Here is a 19,030-nt window from a genome sequence, read left to right on the forward strand (position 1 = left end):
GCTGGTTAGAGGTCTCAGGATATCTAACTTCTTGTTTCTTTTTCGTTCATGATTCTTTAACAAACCTCAAACACAACCAACCAACCAACAACCCACACTGCCTTTCAGGGCCCTGGCATTTGTTCTGAAAAGTCCCCAGAATTCCAAATGTCACACAATCACAGAAACTATCTGCAGCTCGCAAAATACACCCATGCTAGAGCACTGGGCAAATCATAGTCAGCTGCTGTGGACAGTCTGAAGTAGTCACATATCCCATACCTGGGATTAAAAAAAATATTCTTATATTTCTGTGCTTTTAAAAGAAACCAAAATTCCAGAATTCTCATTACAGTGTCCTAAGCCTGTTTTACTGATTTTGGTTTGTTAAACATTGTATCATTAAAAACAAAACAAAACAAAACAAAACAAAAAAGATCTATAAAACTAGTTGCTTTTCTAAATTTTTTAGTTTTTCTTTTTACCTTTTTTTTTTTTTCCTTTTTTTCAGAGCTGGGGACCAAACCCAGGGCCTTGTGCTTGTTAGGCAAGCGCTCTACCACTGAGCTAAATCCCCAACCCCTTCTTTTTACCTTTTAATAAGTCAGTGTGCAATTGCAGTTATCACGTTACTTACTGTTTTAAAATATGTATACAAATATCTTAGGTAAAAGCTTTAGAATTATATAAAATTTCAGACCCTGTGCAATAGCTCTTAAGTGATTTTTGAATTTATTTAATTTGACTCGAAGATGGATAATTGCTAGGAAAAATGTCCATTCCCATTTACATTAGAGTTATGCACACTGAGGAAATACTGATAACAGAAACCCAAAAGTGGCAAAATTCAGGGATGTGTGTGGTTATGCAGAGAGAGGGTGTGTTCTTTCAAACTGCTGTGTTTGGATCACCAGACATTTGCTTGTTAAAGACTGGCATCAATGGGAGGAGGGCCTTTGGTCCTGTGAAGACTTGATGTCCCAGCGTAGGGGAATACTAGGGCAGTGAGGCGGGATGGGTTGATGGTTGGGGGAAGCACCCCCATAGAAGCAGAGGGGAGGGAGGATGGGATAGGGGGTTTGTGGAGGGGAAATTGGGAAGGGGGATAACATTATACCATAAATGTAAATAAATAACCAGTAAATTTAAAAAATCAAAAAAAAAACTACAAGAGAAACTTTTGAAAATATTTGTTCTACATTTTCTGTTTCTTAAAAACAAGTGTTTTCTGCACACCTTTTCTTTGTTGCTTGATGTTGTGTTCATGGCATGCAAAGAGAACACTTCTCAGAGAGGCATTAGTGTCTTCTCTCTCTGTTACATGTGCACGCTGCTGAGCTAGGAGTGCCCAGCCCGCTTGCGTTGTGTGGAATGCTTCTGTGTATGTGCCAGCCCGCACTGCTGTGTGTCACTCATGGGCAGCCACCGTGTCGTAGATGTCAGGCTGATGGTATTTTGTTATTTAGGAGTCTTTGTCTGAAGTAGAAGAGAAGTACAAGAAAGCCATGGTGTCCAATGCACAACTAGACAACGAGAAGAACAATCTGATCTACCAGGTGGACACCCTCAAGGACGTCATCGAGGAGCAGGAGGAGCAGATGGCAGAGTTCTATAGAGAAAACGAAGAGAAATCAAAGGTAGCCGTTCACCTCGACACCACTCTGGGCAGACATCAGAGCCCACTGTAAAGGGGATGGGTCGGTGGGAAGCTGCAGTCAGAATGGAGAGGTCTGAGAAATCAGGCGGTGGTGTCCTGTTTTGAAGGAAAACGTCTAGACTTCTTTAGGTTTTTAAAAACTAGATCAGGAACTCCAATATTCTTTCAACTGTGAAAATGATGTTGAGTTGCTTCTTTGTCTCCATTGAAAACAGAGTGACAGAACTTTGAAGCCCTCAGTGAGACAGGCTTACTTAGCAGCAGTGTGAAGATGTGAGTCAGGTGTGTCCTAAGAAGTCATACATAGCTGGAGAATAAAAGCCACCGGCCAAAGTGTCACATCTGCCCTCAGGCGGCTGCAGCATAGACAACTGGGCTGGACATTTTAAAGTTGGTTTCTTAGTAGAGAATAAGTTATTCTGGGTATTATTGTTAGAAATTAGTTACTGCTGTATTGCCAATCTAGAAATAAAGAGAAAACAGTGTTGGAGTTGGTGCTGATGAGTTGTGGGAAACACCATCTGAATTGTACATCACAAAGGCAGGCGACTGGTTATACAGCACTTGATGAGCTTCCATGGTCATGGTGTCATAATACTTTAATAAGGAACTAGCTTATTGACAGGTGAAAGCATGTTATTAAGGGGCCATTATTAAGAGATGGCTCGGGGGCTACACTTGCTGTTCTTCGAGGGCCTCAGGTTCAGTAGCCAGCGCCCATGTCAGGTGGCTCTTAACTGCCTGTAACTCCAGCTCCACAGGGTCTGACCCACACTCTGGCCTCTGCAGGTTCCAGCATACACACGGTACATATACACGCATGTAGATATTCACGCAGACACATAAAATGAAAACAAGCCTTTATGATTTATATTGATTCTAAGCACAGAAAAAGAATGTTGAGAATCTAATGAGTCCATCTGCTTCCTCTTGTTGCCATCAACCCATAGTTAGCTCAGCCCCATCCTTCTCAACCCCTCTGTACTTAAAGCAAATTCTAGGCATCTATTTTAATAATTAAACTTGTCAGACAGCATGTTCTCCCTTTAAGAAGTATATTAAAAGACATTTCAGGGCTGGAGGTGGCTGAGCAGATAACGCACTCCTCATATAAACTTAAGGACAGGAGTTTGGATCCTCAGTGCCCACGTAAACATCGTGGCATGGCAGCCCACCTGTAACTCTAGGAGGCACAGGCAGGGTCAGGATCCTGGAGAAGGATAGGGAGGCAAAGCCGTGAGCTCTGGCTTCCACAGGAGACTCTCTGCCTTAATAAGAAAGGTGATAGGATAAAACCCTGGCTTACGCCTCAGCCTCCACCCTTGCATGTCTGACACCACATGCATGCACACACACGCTCATACAAAAGACCAGTTCACATTTGAAAGATTAATATCAATTCCTCTATATCAAAATTATAGTAGTTTCAAAGTGCCATACCCAGTTTTCCTTTTTTATGCTTAGAAAGAAATCAGAAGCTAGCCATGATTGTGCACATAATCCTAGCATCTGAGAAGCTGAGGCAGGAGGATAATGGATTTATAGCCTCCAGGATTACGCTGAGACCCTTTCTCAAAACAAAGCAGAAGCAGAGGCGGCTGTGGTGGCACACATCTTTGGTCCCAGTATGGAGGAGTCAGTCAAGAGGATACTCTGGGGTCTGAGACCAGCCTAGTCTAGTAGTACATTCTGGGCCAGCTGGGACTGTCCTGTGAGACCCTGAGACCTTGTATTGTCCCTACCCTGCCCCAGTCAGCCCTCTCCCAGCTGTAGCCTCCCAGGATCCAGGGGAGCCCCACACCTTGAAATTGGTTGCTGTATTGAGCCTCTTAGCTAATGCTTTCCTTTCCACCTCTCCCCGGTACAGTTCAGATTTGAGGAAATTTGATTGTGTCCTAAGAGCTTGCTACTATTAAAACCTTTTTTTCCCCTCATGCCCACAGTGTCTTTTTTTTGGGGGGGCACCTCCCTGTCCTCTTTAGTTCCTGTGAAGAGGCTGTCAGGTTTAGAGATGTCACTAAATGTAACTGGAGCCCTTTTTGCAAGCCCGCTTCAAAGTGGCATGGTCCTTTCTTTCTACGGAGCCCAGGTTGCTGGCTGTCTTTTTGTGCTGTAGCTGGATGTTTAGAGCTTAGATCTGGCTCCAGGGAATCTGAAACCTTTTCTGGCTTTCACAGTTACTAGGCAAGCAAGCGACGCACAGTCGTACATGCAGGCAAAACACCTATACACATAAAAACTCAAACATGATTCAAGTCCTGTAGACGTCCCGTGTAAAGTCTGACTCAGTGGAGCTTAGCATATTCACGTAAGGTGCGTCTGTCACACCCAGCAGATACCGACGCTCTCTCCAGGAGAAGCTGACTGTTCTTTACCCACCAGCTTCCTGTGCCTGACCCCCAGCCCCAGTCACTACTGAGCTTCTGTGTGTGTAGATTTCCTCGTTGTAGACTGTGATATCTGAGTCCTGAAAGAACTATCTCACGACTGTCATCTTCCACTTACTGTAGCAGCCCTCAGTCAGCCATGTTGGGGCATGCATATAACTGCTTCATTTCTTTGTGACACGTTAATGTTCCGTCTTTAGGGTAGCTACTTGTAGTGGGAGATCCAGCAACATTGATATTTGGGCTGTTTTTCCCTTTGGCCTTTGGTGAGAAATGCTGGCGTGAGCATCTCTGTGGCGTTGGTGTGGACATTGCTTTCCCTTGTCTGATGACTTAGGAGTGGGTGCTGAGTCATTTGGCAGTTTCCAGAACAGTGTCAGCATTTCAGCCAGCGTTGCTGGCAGTGTTTTCCACCAATATTCTCTCCCCTGTTTGCTAGTGTTTAGCCTTCTGTCTGGCCAGCTAGTGGATGTAACTCTGATTTGCATTTCTCTGAGAAAGCTACTGGGTTTAAGTATCTTTTCATGGGCTTTGGTGTTTCTTTTGAAATTGCTTATCTTTCAGTCTTTATTACTTTTGCAGGACTATATCGGTTAATCACTTCATTGCCCTTCAGTCAAAATATGTATGTGGGCTCTTGTTTGTATGAAAAGATACGCTGTGCTGTGATGGCTCAAGTTTATCTGCATGACTGTAGGGATGGTATCGGTCTCTGCTGTACCCCATCCTCTTTGCCCTAATTCTTACTGCTTTATTCCATGTCACTCAGAAAAGCAGGACCACGGTAACACTGGTGCAGTGTAGGAAGCAGTCACAGTGCTTGACTTGGCCTTTACTTTGGGACAGTAGGCTATGCATGACCAAAATACTGTTTTTAAAAAGTTACTTGAAATAGAAGTTTTTAAAAACTTTTATGGTAAAGACGTACCACAATAAAGTTACCATTTTAGTCATTTTCAAGGGTGGCAGTTACCATCCTGCCTTCATCAGTCAAATTCTGGCTTACAGCACTCAGCGTAAGATTCCTTCTTTCACAAGGCTGGACACTGTCCCCCGCCACATTTCACCCCACTAGTCTTCACTTGCCAGGTCACGGATTGTTCTTCTACCTGGAGCTACACTTTAAATTGAACTCTGACCTGTGTAAAGATAGGTCGATCTGAAGTCAAAGGACATGAATTTAAATTTTATGTCTTTCATCCTCATTTTTCTCTTTATTAGGGGAAATTCTTTTTATTTTATTTCTATTTTTTTAAAAAGTTTATTCATTTTGTTTTGTCTATGTGTGCACCATGTGTATGCCTGGTGCTTGTATAGGTCAGAAGGATTGAGATCTTCTGGAACTACACTTAGAGACGACTGTGGGCCACCACATGGGTGCTGGGAATCAAACGCAGGCCTTCCGCAAGGGCAACAAGTGCTCTTACCTGCTGAGCCATCTCTCCAGCCCTGGAGAATTCTTCTGACATTTAGTGATCCGTCTTTCCTTTCATAAGTCAAGAAGATATGTCAGCCAATCTTGATTAAAAAGAGAGACACAGCATTCGAGAGAGATGGAGACACAGCATTCGAGAGAGATGGAGACACATCCGTCTGTGCTCCTCCCTCAGAGAAGAGCAGCACAGTAACTGCTGCCCTGCTTGTAGCTCACAAATCTTCGCTGATTTTCCTGCTGCAGTTACCCCGTTGTGCCCATCCATGGTGTTTGCAGTGTTTGCTGCCCAGAAGTCACCCTGCAAAGCCATGCGTGATGACACAGAGCTACTGTGTTTCTCTTCCCGTGAGCATGTGTCATGTCGGAACTGCTCCCTTCTTGTTTGCTGGGCTTTCCTGTTGTCAGTGTGTCGTTGTCATTCTCTTATTTTAGGACTTCCTCAGATGGAAAGGGCAGTAAGTACGTGTCTCTGAACAGAAAGGACGATTCCTGGGCAGCTCGTCCTTGTCATCTTTACTCTGGCATCCTCTGCTCTTCTAACAATGAGTCTCTTGCCCCGCCTTCCCTCTCTTGTTTGTGCAGATTGGAATCCCTCCTCTAGTCACTCACTTTAAAGACGTCCCTCCTTTTGCTGTCCCTTTTGGTCCTTTTCTTCCTCCGTCATACAAGATGGAGATTTAGAGTTTGAGCGTTTTCATGCAAGTCAGCTCTCTAGCCATGATTCTGGGAGTCACATGGGAGGGACCTCTGTGTTAAATTGCACACATTCAGCTTTGTGTCTGTCCCTTGGCTCTAACAGCAGCGTTTTCTTAATGACAGGAGTTGGAACGGCAGAAACATATGTGCAGTGTGCTGCAGCATAAGATGGATGAACTGAAAGAGGGCCTTCGGCAGAGGGACGAGCTCATCGAGGTACGTGCTTCAACCGTGGAAAAGCTCGACTTTGAAAAATGACTTGGATAGATGGTGGTGTTTGTTGGGAGACTATTACAGTCCTGTAGGGCAGTGTTCGCAGCTTTCCTAATGTTGGGGCATGATGACCTCCAACCATGACATTATTTCTGATGCTACTTCAGGACTATAATTTTGCTACTGTTGAATAGCAATGTAATTATCTGTGTTTTTGGATTGTCTTAGGTGACCTGTGAACAGGTTGTTTGTCTCCTAAAGGGGTTATGACATACACTTTGAGAACTGCTGCTATAAAGTTTACTTGTGTTAACATTGGCTTTCTCAAATTTTTTTGAAAGTGAAATATGAAGGCAAGCATAGGAAGTGAATGCTTACCAGCTCTATAAAATCCTCCCTTCAAAGGTCGGAGCTTTGGCCAATCTCCTTATTTGTAAGCACTTTTTCCTGAAGGTTATCATAGGAAGTTGGAAAGGGAAGCATTATGGATGGAGTCACATATTCTGTGGATCCTAGTGTGTACCATGCTATAGGACATGATTCTTGAGTGAGAATTTTAACCTTCACTCAGGCTGGTACACTTGAGGTGGCTGAAGAAAAGGAGGGAGTTGTCAAGATCTTTAACTTACACTACCGGGACTCAGGCTCCCGCAGTGGAGGACCGCTGGGCCACAGCACTTCAGCGTCCCTGTGAAAGGAGGGCAGGACACAGCACGTGTTCAAGGCATTCATCCACCGCCCTCCCCCTGTGCTTACGTGATTTGGTTTTTGTTAAGAATTCGTGTGAGAGATAGTAAGTTTCGATTTTTGACATTTGTCACGAATTCCTTGGCAAACAAGCCCAGGGTGCTAGATACAGATTTTGGATGCCTTAGTCTTTTTGTGTTCTCAGTTCCCATCTTTTGATCTGTTGATCATGAACAACTGAACCCGAGTATCACATGTAATGCCTCTAGGTCTCGAGAATTACGATCTGCATAGTCAAGTGGAGAGCGTGTGAGTAGGGGCGATATCGCTGTTCACTGATGGGCAGCACAGAGGGAGACATGGGAAGAGGTCTGGGATAAGCAATTGCAATGGTTGCCTTTTTGTTGCAGTGATGGCTAAACGCAACTTAGGGGAGGAGGAGAGGGTTTATTCATTGTGCGTTTTCAGACACAGTCCATCACTGAGGGAAGTCAGGGCAGGAATGCAAGGCAGGAACCTGACGGCAGGACTGTTTGCTGTTCCACACAGCATCATCTCCAACCAGGGAACTCACTCACAACCCAGGAAGTGCGCCGTGAAGCATGGGGCATGCATGCGGTGTGCTAGCTGGCCAGCTCACTGGCCGAAGCTGACTCCTCATTACAGTGTCCTTATAGAGCCCGGACTGCCTGCCCGCCAGTAGACTGGGCCCCTTCACATCAGTTAGCAGCCAAGACAGTCTCTCACAGATATGCCTACAGACTATAAAGATGATTCTACTCACCTGAGACTTTGCCCCGGGGGATTCTGGACCATGTTAGTGCTAACTAGGACATCATTACTCACCAGAAGACTTGTTTGAGAATGGCGAAGTGTTAAAATACCAACTTTATAAAAACTAATGTTTCTTTTATACTTTATGATATTCTTGATATTTCAGTTTTTGCCAAAAGAAGTCAAAATGATCAGGCTGTTATGTCTGTCCCTTTTTTTTTTTTTTTTCCAAAAGCTACAGTTTCCTTTCTGGTAAAGGATTATTTGTTCCTAAGCAAACACAAGTTTCCTTCTGCAAATGTAAGTGGCTCCGTTTGGGTAGAAGGGCAGTTATCACAGGATGAGTGCAGGAGTGCGCATAGGAATGAAGACTGGCTGGATGGCTGCCACAGCTCCGTGGTTGGAACAGTTGTTCTGATACTCTTTTGACATTTGCCCTGCACTCTTTTCTTGGGGTGCTTGGGATCAGACCCAGAGCCTGTGCACACACAGCACATGCTTGGCTGCAGCCTGCTGTCCTCCCTCGCTGACTGTTGAGGGTCAGCCAGGAGACAGTGGATGTCCCCGTTCCCTTCTCTGTGGATCATAGACTTCCCCGCTTCTGTTAGAATCCTCCTGCCTTCTTCTGTTTTCCTCCTTCTAACTCCCTTGCTTTTTTTTCTTTCTGCTTTTATTATTTTCTTCCCCTCTTCTTCAGGAGAATCAGCGCCTCCAGCAGAAAGTAGACACCATGACAAAAGAGGTGTTTGACCTTCAGGAGACCCTGCTCTGGAAAGATAAAACAATTGGGGTATGAGAGGAGGCGGGGCTTAGGAGGAGCTCATTCCTGAGGGACAGACCAAGAGAATTTAGCTCAGAGCTTGCCAAAAAGCCATCCTTCTATTGTCACATGCCTACACAGTATGGATAGACAGAGGACAGAGAATAGCCTCCCCAGGGATCCCTGGTAGCGTGCCTAGAGAGGACTCCGCTTTCCAGACTCCATGCTTGTGAAGCCTACAAATAGAAACCTTTAGAAGAAGTGCTCTTCCTTCCCCATAGAATAAGGACCCTTAGCCCACAGCAACCACAGGCATCTAATTCACATTCCGTGGGCAGTTAGATCTGCTTACATTATAAAATATGGATTGAAAAAGAAGATGGGGGGGGTGGAGGGGAGATGTTAGCTTATAAATTGTTGGTGAATAAAATAGGAAGGGATTACAAATCAGTTTTAATTATGGAAATGGATAGGAATGTGGGATCATAGGGCTGCCAAACTGTGACACCAGTCTAATTATAGCCCTGCACGCCCAGTGGGGCCGGGGAGGAAAACCTCCTCACTGCTGTTTGTGTGGTGCTGCGGGTACAAGCCCAGCACGCTGCAGGATGGCAGAATTAGTAACATACCTAGCTCCATAGGCTAGAAACTTAAAGAACATAAGATACTTTTATATAATTTTTTGAAGCTTAAGTTAGCAAGTGTCCAAAATTCCATCAAAACCTAGAAAATCTTCCCAAGGGACATTGCAATTGTGAATTACTTTATTTATAAATGCTTTTCCTTGGGAAAGTGAAGTGATATGTGGGGTTGGTGCACAGAGTAGAGAGAGTGAAGTGATGTGTGGGGTGGGTGCACAGCATGCGGTTTGTAGAGAAAAAGTTTCAAATGCACACAGTGTCCGGGATGGCCATCTCACGGGTCAGGAGGCCCAGGGCTTCTCATTCAGAGGATTTTCTTAGTGTTTTAACCTGATTGCCTTGGAACAGAAGCTGACTAGTTAGAGCAAAACTACACTCCCATAAAAGCGCTCACTAAAACAGTCCTTGTTTTCTGACTAAAAAGACATGCCAATGCTGCTGTAGTGGCGCACACCTTCGGTCCTAGCCCTTGGAAGAAGAGGCAGGCAGGATCTCATGAACTCAAGGCTAGCCTGGTCTATATAGCAAGAGCTACATAGCATGACCTGTCTCAAAAAGAAAAGTAGGAGAAAAGAAAGAAACGTACACGCTGGTGTTAAGGTAGACATCACGTTGCTCTTAATTGTCTGAGGCTTTATTGAAACTTTCTATAAGATATAATGAAGTTTTAAAGAGTAAACCTTGACAGGCTGCTGAGATAGCTCAGGGGTTAAAGTGCTGTCTGACAAGTGCGATGCCTTGGCGCTGGTCTGCAGAACCTACCAGAAGGTGGGAGGAAGGAAGATTCCAAAGTGCTCCTCTGACCTCTGGTGTGTGTGTCAGCTCACACAGAATACACACAGTAATAAATGCTTTTTTGAAAAAGTAAATGTTTTTATATTGAGGAAAATTAAGATTCATGTTCAAGTGTAAGAAATGATACCAAGATATCCCTGTGTACCCTTTGCTCACAAGTGCCACATCGTGCAGAGCTGTAGTACAGTGTCACAGCCAGGACATGTCTGGTACAGTGAAGATGGAGCCACTTCCATTTGTCCTTTTTATAGATACCCCTTTACCACTGCCTGCCAGTCCTGAGAGCCACTGTGTAATTTGCCATTTTCAGAACGCTGTAGAAATAGAAACATATGGTGTGTAACATTTTTGGACATAGGCTTTTTCCCCATTCAGCATAACTTGAAGTTTATCCAGTTGTACCAGTAGTTATCCTCCCTTGGCTTTTCTTTACATTGTGCCAATCACAAACAGTGACCATGGGACATGTTGGTGCACACTGGTCCCTCTTCTCAGCTTACGGCCTGTTCCCATTAGCCATGCCACTGCCTCACTCCTGCCACCACCGCTCCACCATGTCTCCAAGTTAACTACTCAGGCTCCTCATCAAGGTGCTCTCATGTAGCCCTTGTCCATGGATGGCATAAGATCCTTACGCTTCATCAGCACTGCAGTTGTGTGTGAGAATTAATGACTCTCTCTCTCTGTCTCTCTGTCTGTCTCTCTCCCCTTCCCTCCTCTCTCCTCCTCTCTCCCTCTCCCCTCTGTGCGTGTGTGTGTGTGTGTGTGTGTGTGTGTGTGTGAGAGAGAGAGAGAGAGAGAGAGAGAGAGAGAGAGAGAGAGAGAATTAATGAATCAACCTCTCTGTCTCTCTGTCTCTCTCTACCCCCTCTCCTCTCTCCTTTTCCCCTCTCCCCTCCCCTCTGTGTGTGTGATCTTACTATGTAGTTCAGGCTGCCTCCCCATTTCCTTCTTAGTGCTGGGGTTCCAGGCTCCTTCACACGTACCCAGCAAATGTTCTTACTGTTGGAGACTGAGTGGTTCCCCATCATGTGTATGAGGTCATCTGTTACTGCCCCTGGGCAGCAGCGCCCACCGTGCCCGCTGTGGACATGCAGTGCAGACATGTCTTGATGCCCTGCTTTCAGTTATTTTGGGAGCATCCCCAAAGTTGGAGCTGCCAAGCCACTTAGTTATTCTACTTAATGTTTTTGAGGACTGGCCGTTCTGCGCTTCCACTTCCCTTGGACAGCGAGCAAGCATGGGCTTCCTCCTTTCCTCAGCAACACTTGTTACTTTCCTGTCTGGAGCTCTTATGTCATCTGCTCTCACAGTCCTAGGAATGGAACCTAGGCATTCACTCCTCTACTACTGAGCTGTATCTCTAGATGTGGATTTTTAATTTTATTATTATTATTTTTTTTTTTGATACAGAGTCTGTGTAGACCAGGCAGAGTCCAGATGTCTCGCTTCCTTTTCATTTGCTTCAGCTCCCAGAGCACCACTCATCTGTAGCTTCATGTGCAAGAATAAAATGTAATAACTTAACCAGCAAACAGGCCAGCAGGTCCCAGGTGACATCAGTCCTCTCTGCACCGGCCGCCTGCAGGTCTCACAGGCTCCCACCCAGACTAGAAGAGTACACATGAGAGGCCTCTGAGCTCTTGGCCAACCCGACCACAGTTAATTGTCATTTTCAATAAGTACAGCTATTTGACCGGCTGCATCGACTACAGCCCGGTCCACGTCTCTGGTTGACTTTTTGTTGCTAAAATTAGATGTTAGCTCTTTGACAAAGAATTGTGTAGATCTCTGCAAAGATGAGCTCTGTCCTCGGATCCTGCAGGCACAGGGCGGTGGGCATGCGGTCAGGCAAGTTCTAGAACAAACGCATCTGACCCAATTAGAAGGTGTTTCAGTAGCTTTCAAGTTTTGTGGTGAAACGAACAAATATACAGGATATATTTTATTTTCCTATCAGTAATTATGGGAAGAGGAAAATCTAAAATCTAACAGGAAAATAAAACCCAGTACTGTAATTGTGGAAGGAGGTACAAAAGCCCCGTGCTGGTGTTGCTGAGATTTTTGGGATTGGTCTGTTCCTGAGGTCTTGTGTTCGGTGTTGTTATTGATGAATGCATTATGGGAGTGACTGCCTCCTTGGCTACTTCACGATGACAGCGCAATTGCATGCTGTGCTTTTGTGACACACATCTAACCTGTGGCAAGGTGACTGCTGTGCCTATAACACACATGTAACCCACACGGTTCACACAGGGAGTGTTCCTGTGCCTGTTCTAATGTTCCATTGGTCATTAAGGGTGTTAACAGCAGCGGCAAGTGTTAAAGGCTTGAGAATCTAGAGTCTCAGGTCACTCTACAGCTACCTGCAGATAGAGCAGATGTGTAAATTTCCACCATTTATGGGAAGAGTTAGAGTCTGCAGTGTGAAAAGGAAGGAAGGGCTTGTCTGAGGGACGATTCCCCAGCATCATGCGGGATGAACGTGAAAGAAGAAAATGCAGCCTCTCTAGGCTGTGCTATAAAACCATATGCGAGGGCTTTAGAACCAGAGGGAACTGCATTCATCTTCTCCCCTTGGAGGCTACTATAACTTTGGGCAGGGAGATGAGCAGTGATCACAGAGGGCAGAAAGGCGGAGTATCACCACTAGGCCATGCTACCCACTGCCACAGTCAGTGCGGCGCAGTGCTGGTGCTCAGACTAGCACTGTGGGGGCTTTTTATAAATTATTCAGTCAGAGCCAGGCATGTTGATTGACACATGCCTGTTATCCCACTGTGGGTAGAGACACTGGAGGCCCAGGGTTACATAGCAAGTTCAAGGCCAGCCTAGGCAGTATGAGACCTTCTGTTCAGCTACAAGAACCAGGAAACACCTCCTAGCCACCAGTAACTAAGCGGTTGACCACTTTTGGCCTGGTGATGAGATAAAACATGGAATGCATGGAAAAATAGGCATTAGAAGGGATTTTAGAAACAGTGCTCCCGCCAGGCTCTGCACTCTTTCTTTCTCATCCTGGTGTTTGAGCGCAGTTCAGAGCTGCCTGCCCTTCTGCCTTTCCCAGACTCTGTAACTGTAACTCGCCAAGTGCAAGCAGTAAGGCCAGTGTGCCTCCGAGGTGGCTGCTGCTGCTAGGCTTCTGTTTGTCAGATGTGCTGGATAGATCACTGTCAGGTCCCCAAGGCCAAATCCGAAGCCCCTGACCTCTTATCCACCTGGGCCAGTGTTCATTTTGTGTTTTGTTTTTCTCATTTTATCAGTGCATCAGGAAACAAGGAATCATGCCTGTGTATAACTAAGATAACATAAGCAGGTTGTGGGACTCCCTTTGGAGATGAGCTGTCTTGGGTCACGTGACACCTGAGTACTTTGCTCTAACACTTGGAGAACAAGCCGACAGCCAGTATTTAAAATAATTTATCCAGACTCACCTTTCTTCCCAAACTAATTTCATTTTACAAATCAGGCATATTCTTAATTAAATTTCTCTTGTTTAGCATGAAGGAAATGTGTTGTGTGTTTTTTGTTGTTTACCAAATGATAACATACTGAGGAAGTCAGGCAGGACATTTTTGCGTGTAAAGATGGTCTTCATGTGATGAGCAGGTCTTGCCAAGATCGTGCATGCGCTCCTCTTTTTAAACTCTTCCGCAGCTGTGCACACAGGCTGTTCCCACTGCCTGCCTGCTGTTTTCATGCTTCTAACCTCCTGCTTGTAGGCCTTCCTGCTTATTGGATTAGTCACCTTTCTCTTGCTCTTTTTCTATGCTGTTTTTGCCCTTGCTACCCTGCCTAAAACCAGGCCCTAGAGAAACAGAAAGAACACATTGCCTGCCTCAGGAATGAGCGAGATGTGCTCAGAGAGGAGCTGGCTGACCTGCAGCAGACGGTGAAGACAGCAGAGGTATGTCAGCCTGGACCTTCTTCCTCCTCTGGCCTTATTTCTTTTCTCACCATAAACCACAGCCTTGGTTTGATGGTTGGCTGAGCTGCTCCTCCACAGAGGTATACACATAACTCATTCTCGCTTTTACCTCGGCAAACAAACATTGCTGCAGAGATGCCGCGAGAGACCTTAGTCTCTGTGTGGGTTATCATTTGTGATACCACGTTTTTTCTTCTCCACAGAAGCACGGCTTAGTTATAATCCCAGAGAGTACTCCCAATGGCGACGTCAATCATGAGCCTGTGGTTGGAGCCATTACTGCTGTGTCTCAGGAAGCTGCTCAGGTCTTGGAGTCAGCAGGAGAAGGGCCACTAGGTGAGACACACTTGCTATTTAGTCTTGGTCGATATCCGACTTCCATCTGGGGTCAGGGTGGGTGCCAAGGAGGAATCTGGACACGTTGTCTTTAGACATTCTGGATCTTGGGAACCCTGCAGTGAGAGAAACCCTCATGAGAGAAACACTGCAGGTTCATACACATCTCCTTGTACTTAAGACAGACTCTGTGCAGACCCCGTGTGCTCATCCTGTGGGTGGTTCAGGGCTGGGCTGCCAGGGCCTCCCAGCACGTGCTTAGCCTCTGCCTGACCCACGTGGACTGAGTCTAAGCTTATCCTGGGACCCTGCAGCTCTGTGCACCACTTTTCATAACGAGAGATTGATAATGGGAAGACCAGACTGAAGTGGGACTTCCTGCTGTGAGCAACCCCGGAGGGTGGGATGGAAGCTACAAAGGCCCCCAACTTAAATGTTGCCTGCGATAAATCTCACACTAGGGGAAGAAAAACAGCACAGACAGACACTGTGTGTCATCAGTTTATATTTTCTCCTTTACCTTGCTTTTGTGTGTACAGTTTTCTTAAGGGATTGTGAGGCACTCTTAAGAACAACATAGGCTGACATACTTTAAAGTTAGTAGGCAAACTGTCTCAGGTAGAATTCTAGAAATACAATTAATTGTTGGTCACTTTGATAAAGGATGCTGGTGAGCCGGAGGGAAGATCCCGCAGGCATGGTTACCTTTGTCATTTAACATGATGTTGTCATTTATAAAGCCCACACTTAAAAACCACTCAAATTCAAAACAAAACAAAACAAAAACCTTTTTAGTCAGTTTACTGTTTTGTTGTTCCCATTCATACTGTTTACAGCCCGATACTGTATAGAGCTGAAGACCACAATGGGCCAGCCCTCCATTGGGTACTGGAACTGACGCCAACCTTATTTATTATGGGTTCGTTGGCCAGCTGTGAACGGCTGCTTTAGCTGAACTAGTGGTGTTGCCTCAGCATATGGGGCCTGTTCCTGTCCAGGAAGAAGCTACCCTGGGCATCTGCCCCAGGCTGGAGCCCAGGTTCTGTGTGCTTGATTTTCTTGTGTTCCTTAGTGAGTTAACCATGGGTTTAAACATCCACTCCAGGTTTTCTGATCCACCAGGCTCTTTGTTTCTCCTTGAGGTCTAGAGTTCCTCACTCACCTGCTCCCACTTAGCCATTAGCTCACTGGTACCTTACTCCACAGTCCTGGGTCCCACTCTTGCTTCATGGTCCTATCGAGAGTGGGACCCTCTGAAGACAACTGGGAAAAGCTTGCACAGTTTTGCAGCAGCAGCAGCAGCAACAACAACAACAACAACAACATCAACAAAACCTGGTTCCTCTGGACCCCAGTTTATCTCTAGGCAGGAAGTCAGTGCTCTGGGAACAGATATTTTATTTGATAATTGGAACTTTCACTGGCTGGGAGCATGAATATTCGTTCTGTTGCAATGAAAGCCTTTGTGTCTTTTCATGTTCAGAGTGTAAATAATGTAATTTATTAGATGTTGGCTACTGTGAGCACCTTTACCAGTTCAATTCACTGTTCCAGATGTGAGGCTGCGGAAGCTTGCTGAGGAAAAGGACGAGCTCCTGTCACAGGTAGGATGTCCACTCATCCGCAACTATTGGTTTATGTAAGACAGGCAATCAAATGCTCATACGTTAGAACCGCTCACTAGAAATTAGAAATAGCTGGGTATAGTAGTGGGACATGTCTTTAATCTCAGCACTCCGAAGGCAGAGGCAGGTGGATCTCGGTGTGTTCAAGGGTAGCCTGGTCTACATAGTGAGTTCCAGGACAGTCAGAACTGTAGTAAGATTCTGTCTTGAAAACAAACACATAACAAACTGAAAAAAAAAAAAGGTTAGAAATATATTTCTACCTTTGCTACTCAAGTGACATTTAAAGGAGGAAAAGCTAATTCATGTTTGTGTCTCAAAAAGAATGTGCAGGATGCATACAAAGCCTGCCCAGCCTTCCACCCTGCTTCAGCCTCCCTCAGTGTGGTCACTGACGGAATGATGCTGTTCTTAAAGGATCACCTATTGACATTCCTCTGTGGAAGGCAAGCCTCTGTCATACATGTGCAGCTCCTGTTCCTGTAGCCTCTTAAAGGCCAGTCTGTGCGCATCTTCAGAACTCTGAATGGTGGCTCCACAGGCAGCCACCCTATATTTGAGCTGGCTTCTCTTCTCGTGCAGTCTGCCTACTTTCTTGTGTTTATTACAAAGTTAGCTTGTAGTTTAAGCCCACTTAGGGTTTTTCTGATACACGCCAGGGTTCCAGCTTGAGCTTCTCTGACTTAACCCATCCTGGACCTTAGAGGCTGCTTCACTCCTGGTGTGGTCTCCCTTCAGGAGACTCATGTCTGTGCTGTGGGTGGGTGCTCTTTTCTCAGTCTTCCCACCTTCCTCTTTCCTTCACTCTTTTGTTGGTGTGTATTCCAGTGGTTTCCTCAGAAAGACCACATGCACTGTTAAAAATTCCCATAACCTCAAAGGCCTAGGCCTGTGAGCTGGCTCAGTAAGTAAAGTACATGTTGTGCAAGCCAGATCACCGAGTATAGTGCCTAAAACCCACGGAAGACAGAAGGTGAGAACCGACTCCACAGAGATGTTTTCTGCCTTTTGTATGTACGTGTGTGTGTGTGTGTGTGTGCGTGTGTGTGCGTGTGTGTGCGTGTGTGCATGTGTGTGCGTGTGCGCACCCATGTGCGCACTTTGAGATTTGATCTCTCATAGGTCATGTTTTTGCTTTCCCCTTCTGTCCTTTTATCTTTTGCTCTAGTATCTTAAAATCTCAGTTGATGTGTTCAGTAATTTCAAGCATCATAGTAGCCCTTGTAGATTCTAGAAACTCCTAGTTCTGAGTTTGAAAAACTTGAGTGACTTTATTTGCTTTTCCCTTGACTCCTATTCAGTCAGTAAAGGAATGAATGGTGAGTGCTACTCTAGGGTTTAATATATTATTTATGGTATGTGGGAAATGTAGATGAACAGATTGTTGTGGGTCTATCTGAAAAATTCATGCCCTGGAAGGCCTTAGTAGAAGAGGTCAAACAATAGAATTTAGAAGCTGTGGGGTTGGGGATTTAGCTCAGTGGTAGAGCGCTTGCCTAGGAAGCGCAAGGCCCTGGGTTCGGTCCCTAGCTCCGGAAAAAAAAAAGAAAAAAAAATTTAGAAGCTGTGTTTGTATCTGAAAAGTTTCTGTGAACACATTTGTTATGTATTTCTCTAGCTGTTTAATATAGGCATGTAGTCAAGAAAGAGTTAGACTTAACCAGGGCAAAGGATGTGGTGGATATCTAAGACCATGGTGGTCATGTTGGACCTATAAGTTACGCTGGATGGCCAGTGTTGAGAGGACCTCTAAGTAGAGATCAGGTATAGTTGAAAGAAGATAGGGTTGGGGATTTAGCTCAGTGGTAGAGCGCTGGCCCTGGGTTTGGTCCTCAGCTCCGGGGGGAGGAGGGGGGAAGAAGATAGATAATGACTGGAAGTGAATATGGCTGAGGATGTTAGGGTTCGGCTTAGAGAAAATGAACTGGAAGATGAGCAGTCATAGGAACTAAATAGTCTAGGGAGTATGGCTGTCTATTGAAGTCAGTTGTATGACCAAGGGAAAGAGAGATGGCAGGATCCTTGAAGGGCGGGCATTCAGAAACTGGGGTGCATTATGGGAGCATGCCACTATTCTGGGTGTACATTGGAATCCCAAAGTCTTAAGATGGCAGTAATTTGGGAGTGCAAGTCAGGAGCTAACATGACAGCACAGCACACCAGTAAAGGTGTACTTTAGGGACTTCGATACCAGTTAGATACAGATGAGGTTAAGAACAGACTTCGGGGAGTGAGTCTAGGCTAGACCCGCAACAGCAAGGGAAGCCTGAGAGCACTGCTGCATTTCCAGGCTGAGGTAGGAGGCTGTGAAGACATAAGTAGCAGCACTTAGTGGGGCTACAGGAATGGCAGGACTCTGAGAGTTCTGAGGTGAGAGGTGTACTGTGAGATTAGGCTGCGGCAGGAGCAGAGCCTTTGAGATGAGTGCTGAAGAAGAGGGGGATGCCCCTTTTAAGGTGTGATAGAAATGGTGGGATGATAACCAGACTCTCTCAAGGCAACCCCATGTGTGCACAAAGGGAGGAGGTGCCTGGGAGGCCTGCCCTTCCCACTGGGCAGCGGCAAAGCTAGCGCTCAGCCCCCGTTTCATCCCTGGCAGCAGAGTTGAGGCCACCGGGGTTAGCCAGCCACTGTGCTTCCAATTATTTAAAGGCCTCAAAAAACTACAAACGTCCTAACTGCCCATGAAAATTCTTACTTTAATGAGACTAAGAGAAAACTATTCAAAAGATGTACTTTTGTGCAAACGCACACAAGTAATGAAGACTAGAAGTCTTTTGGGGACACTGTTTCTGAGGCTCATTTTCTGTTTATACCAAATGCCAAGGACCCAGTTTGTCTCATAGACAAAATAGTGCTTGAATGATCTGTTTGCTTTGCTACTATAAGAAGGATCTGCCTTGTTTCTGATATGGCCACTGGCCTTTATTTAAGAGAATTGGAGTTGGTGTGCAAGCATGTGGCCTGGATTTGAATTCCAAGAGGCAGCCACTGTAGCCTGTTTTGTAATCCCAGGAAGGCAGGCACAGAAGGTTCGCTGGAGCTTGGTGGCTAGCCAGCCTAGCTAAATCGACTCGCTCCAGGTTTGCTGAGAGATCCTAGTCTCAAAATAACATG

The 19,030-nt window shown here is 45.6% G+C and overlaps 1 protein-coding gene across 51 annotated transcripts in view; it reads left to right on the forward strand.

Annotated features, from left to right (window-relative positions):
• Positions 1 to 19,030, forward strand: part of Lrrfip2 (LRR binding FLII interacting protein 2) — a 101,363-nt gene that overhangs the window by 77,007 nt on the left and 5,326 nt on the right. For 23 of the 51 annotated variants that reach the window (XM_008766619.3, XM_063265276.1, XM_063265279.1 and 20 more), the window contains 6 exons: positions 1,446 to 1,616; positions 6,278 to 6,370; positions 8,526 to 8,618; positions 13,830 to 13,931; positions 14,156 to 14,288; positions 15,843 to 15,892. In XM_008766619.3, coding sequence (XP_008764841.1) covers positions 1,446 to 1,616; positions 6,278 to 6,370; positions 8,526 to 8,618; positions 13,830 to 13,931; positions 14,156 to 14,288; positions 15,843 to 15,892 — 642 coding nt within the window. The remainder of the gene's footprint in view (positions 1 to 1,445; positions 1,617 to 6,277; positions 6,371 to 8,525; positions 8,619 to 13,829; positions 13,932 to 14,155; positions 14,289 to 15,842; positions 15,893 to 19,030) is intronic. The other 28 variants (NM_001395739.1, XM_063265288.1, XM_063265292.1 and 25 more) reach the window with 3 other exon arrangements.

Source organism: Rattus norvegicus, chromosome 8, assembly GCF_036323735.1.
Source record: "Rattus norvegicus strain BN/NHsdMcwi chromosome 8, GRCr8, whole genome shotgun sequence".
Classification (NCBI taxonomy): domain Eukaryota; kingdom Metazoa; phylum Chordata; class Mammalia; order Rodentia; family Muridae; genus Rattus; species Rattus norvegicus.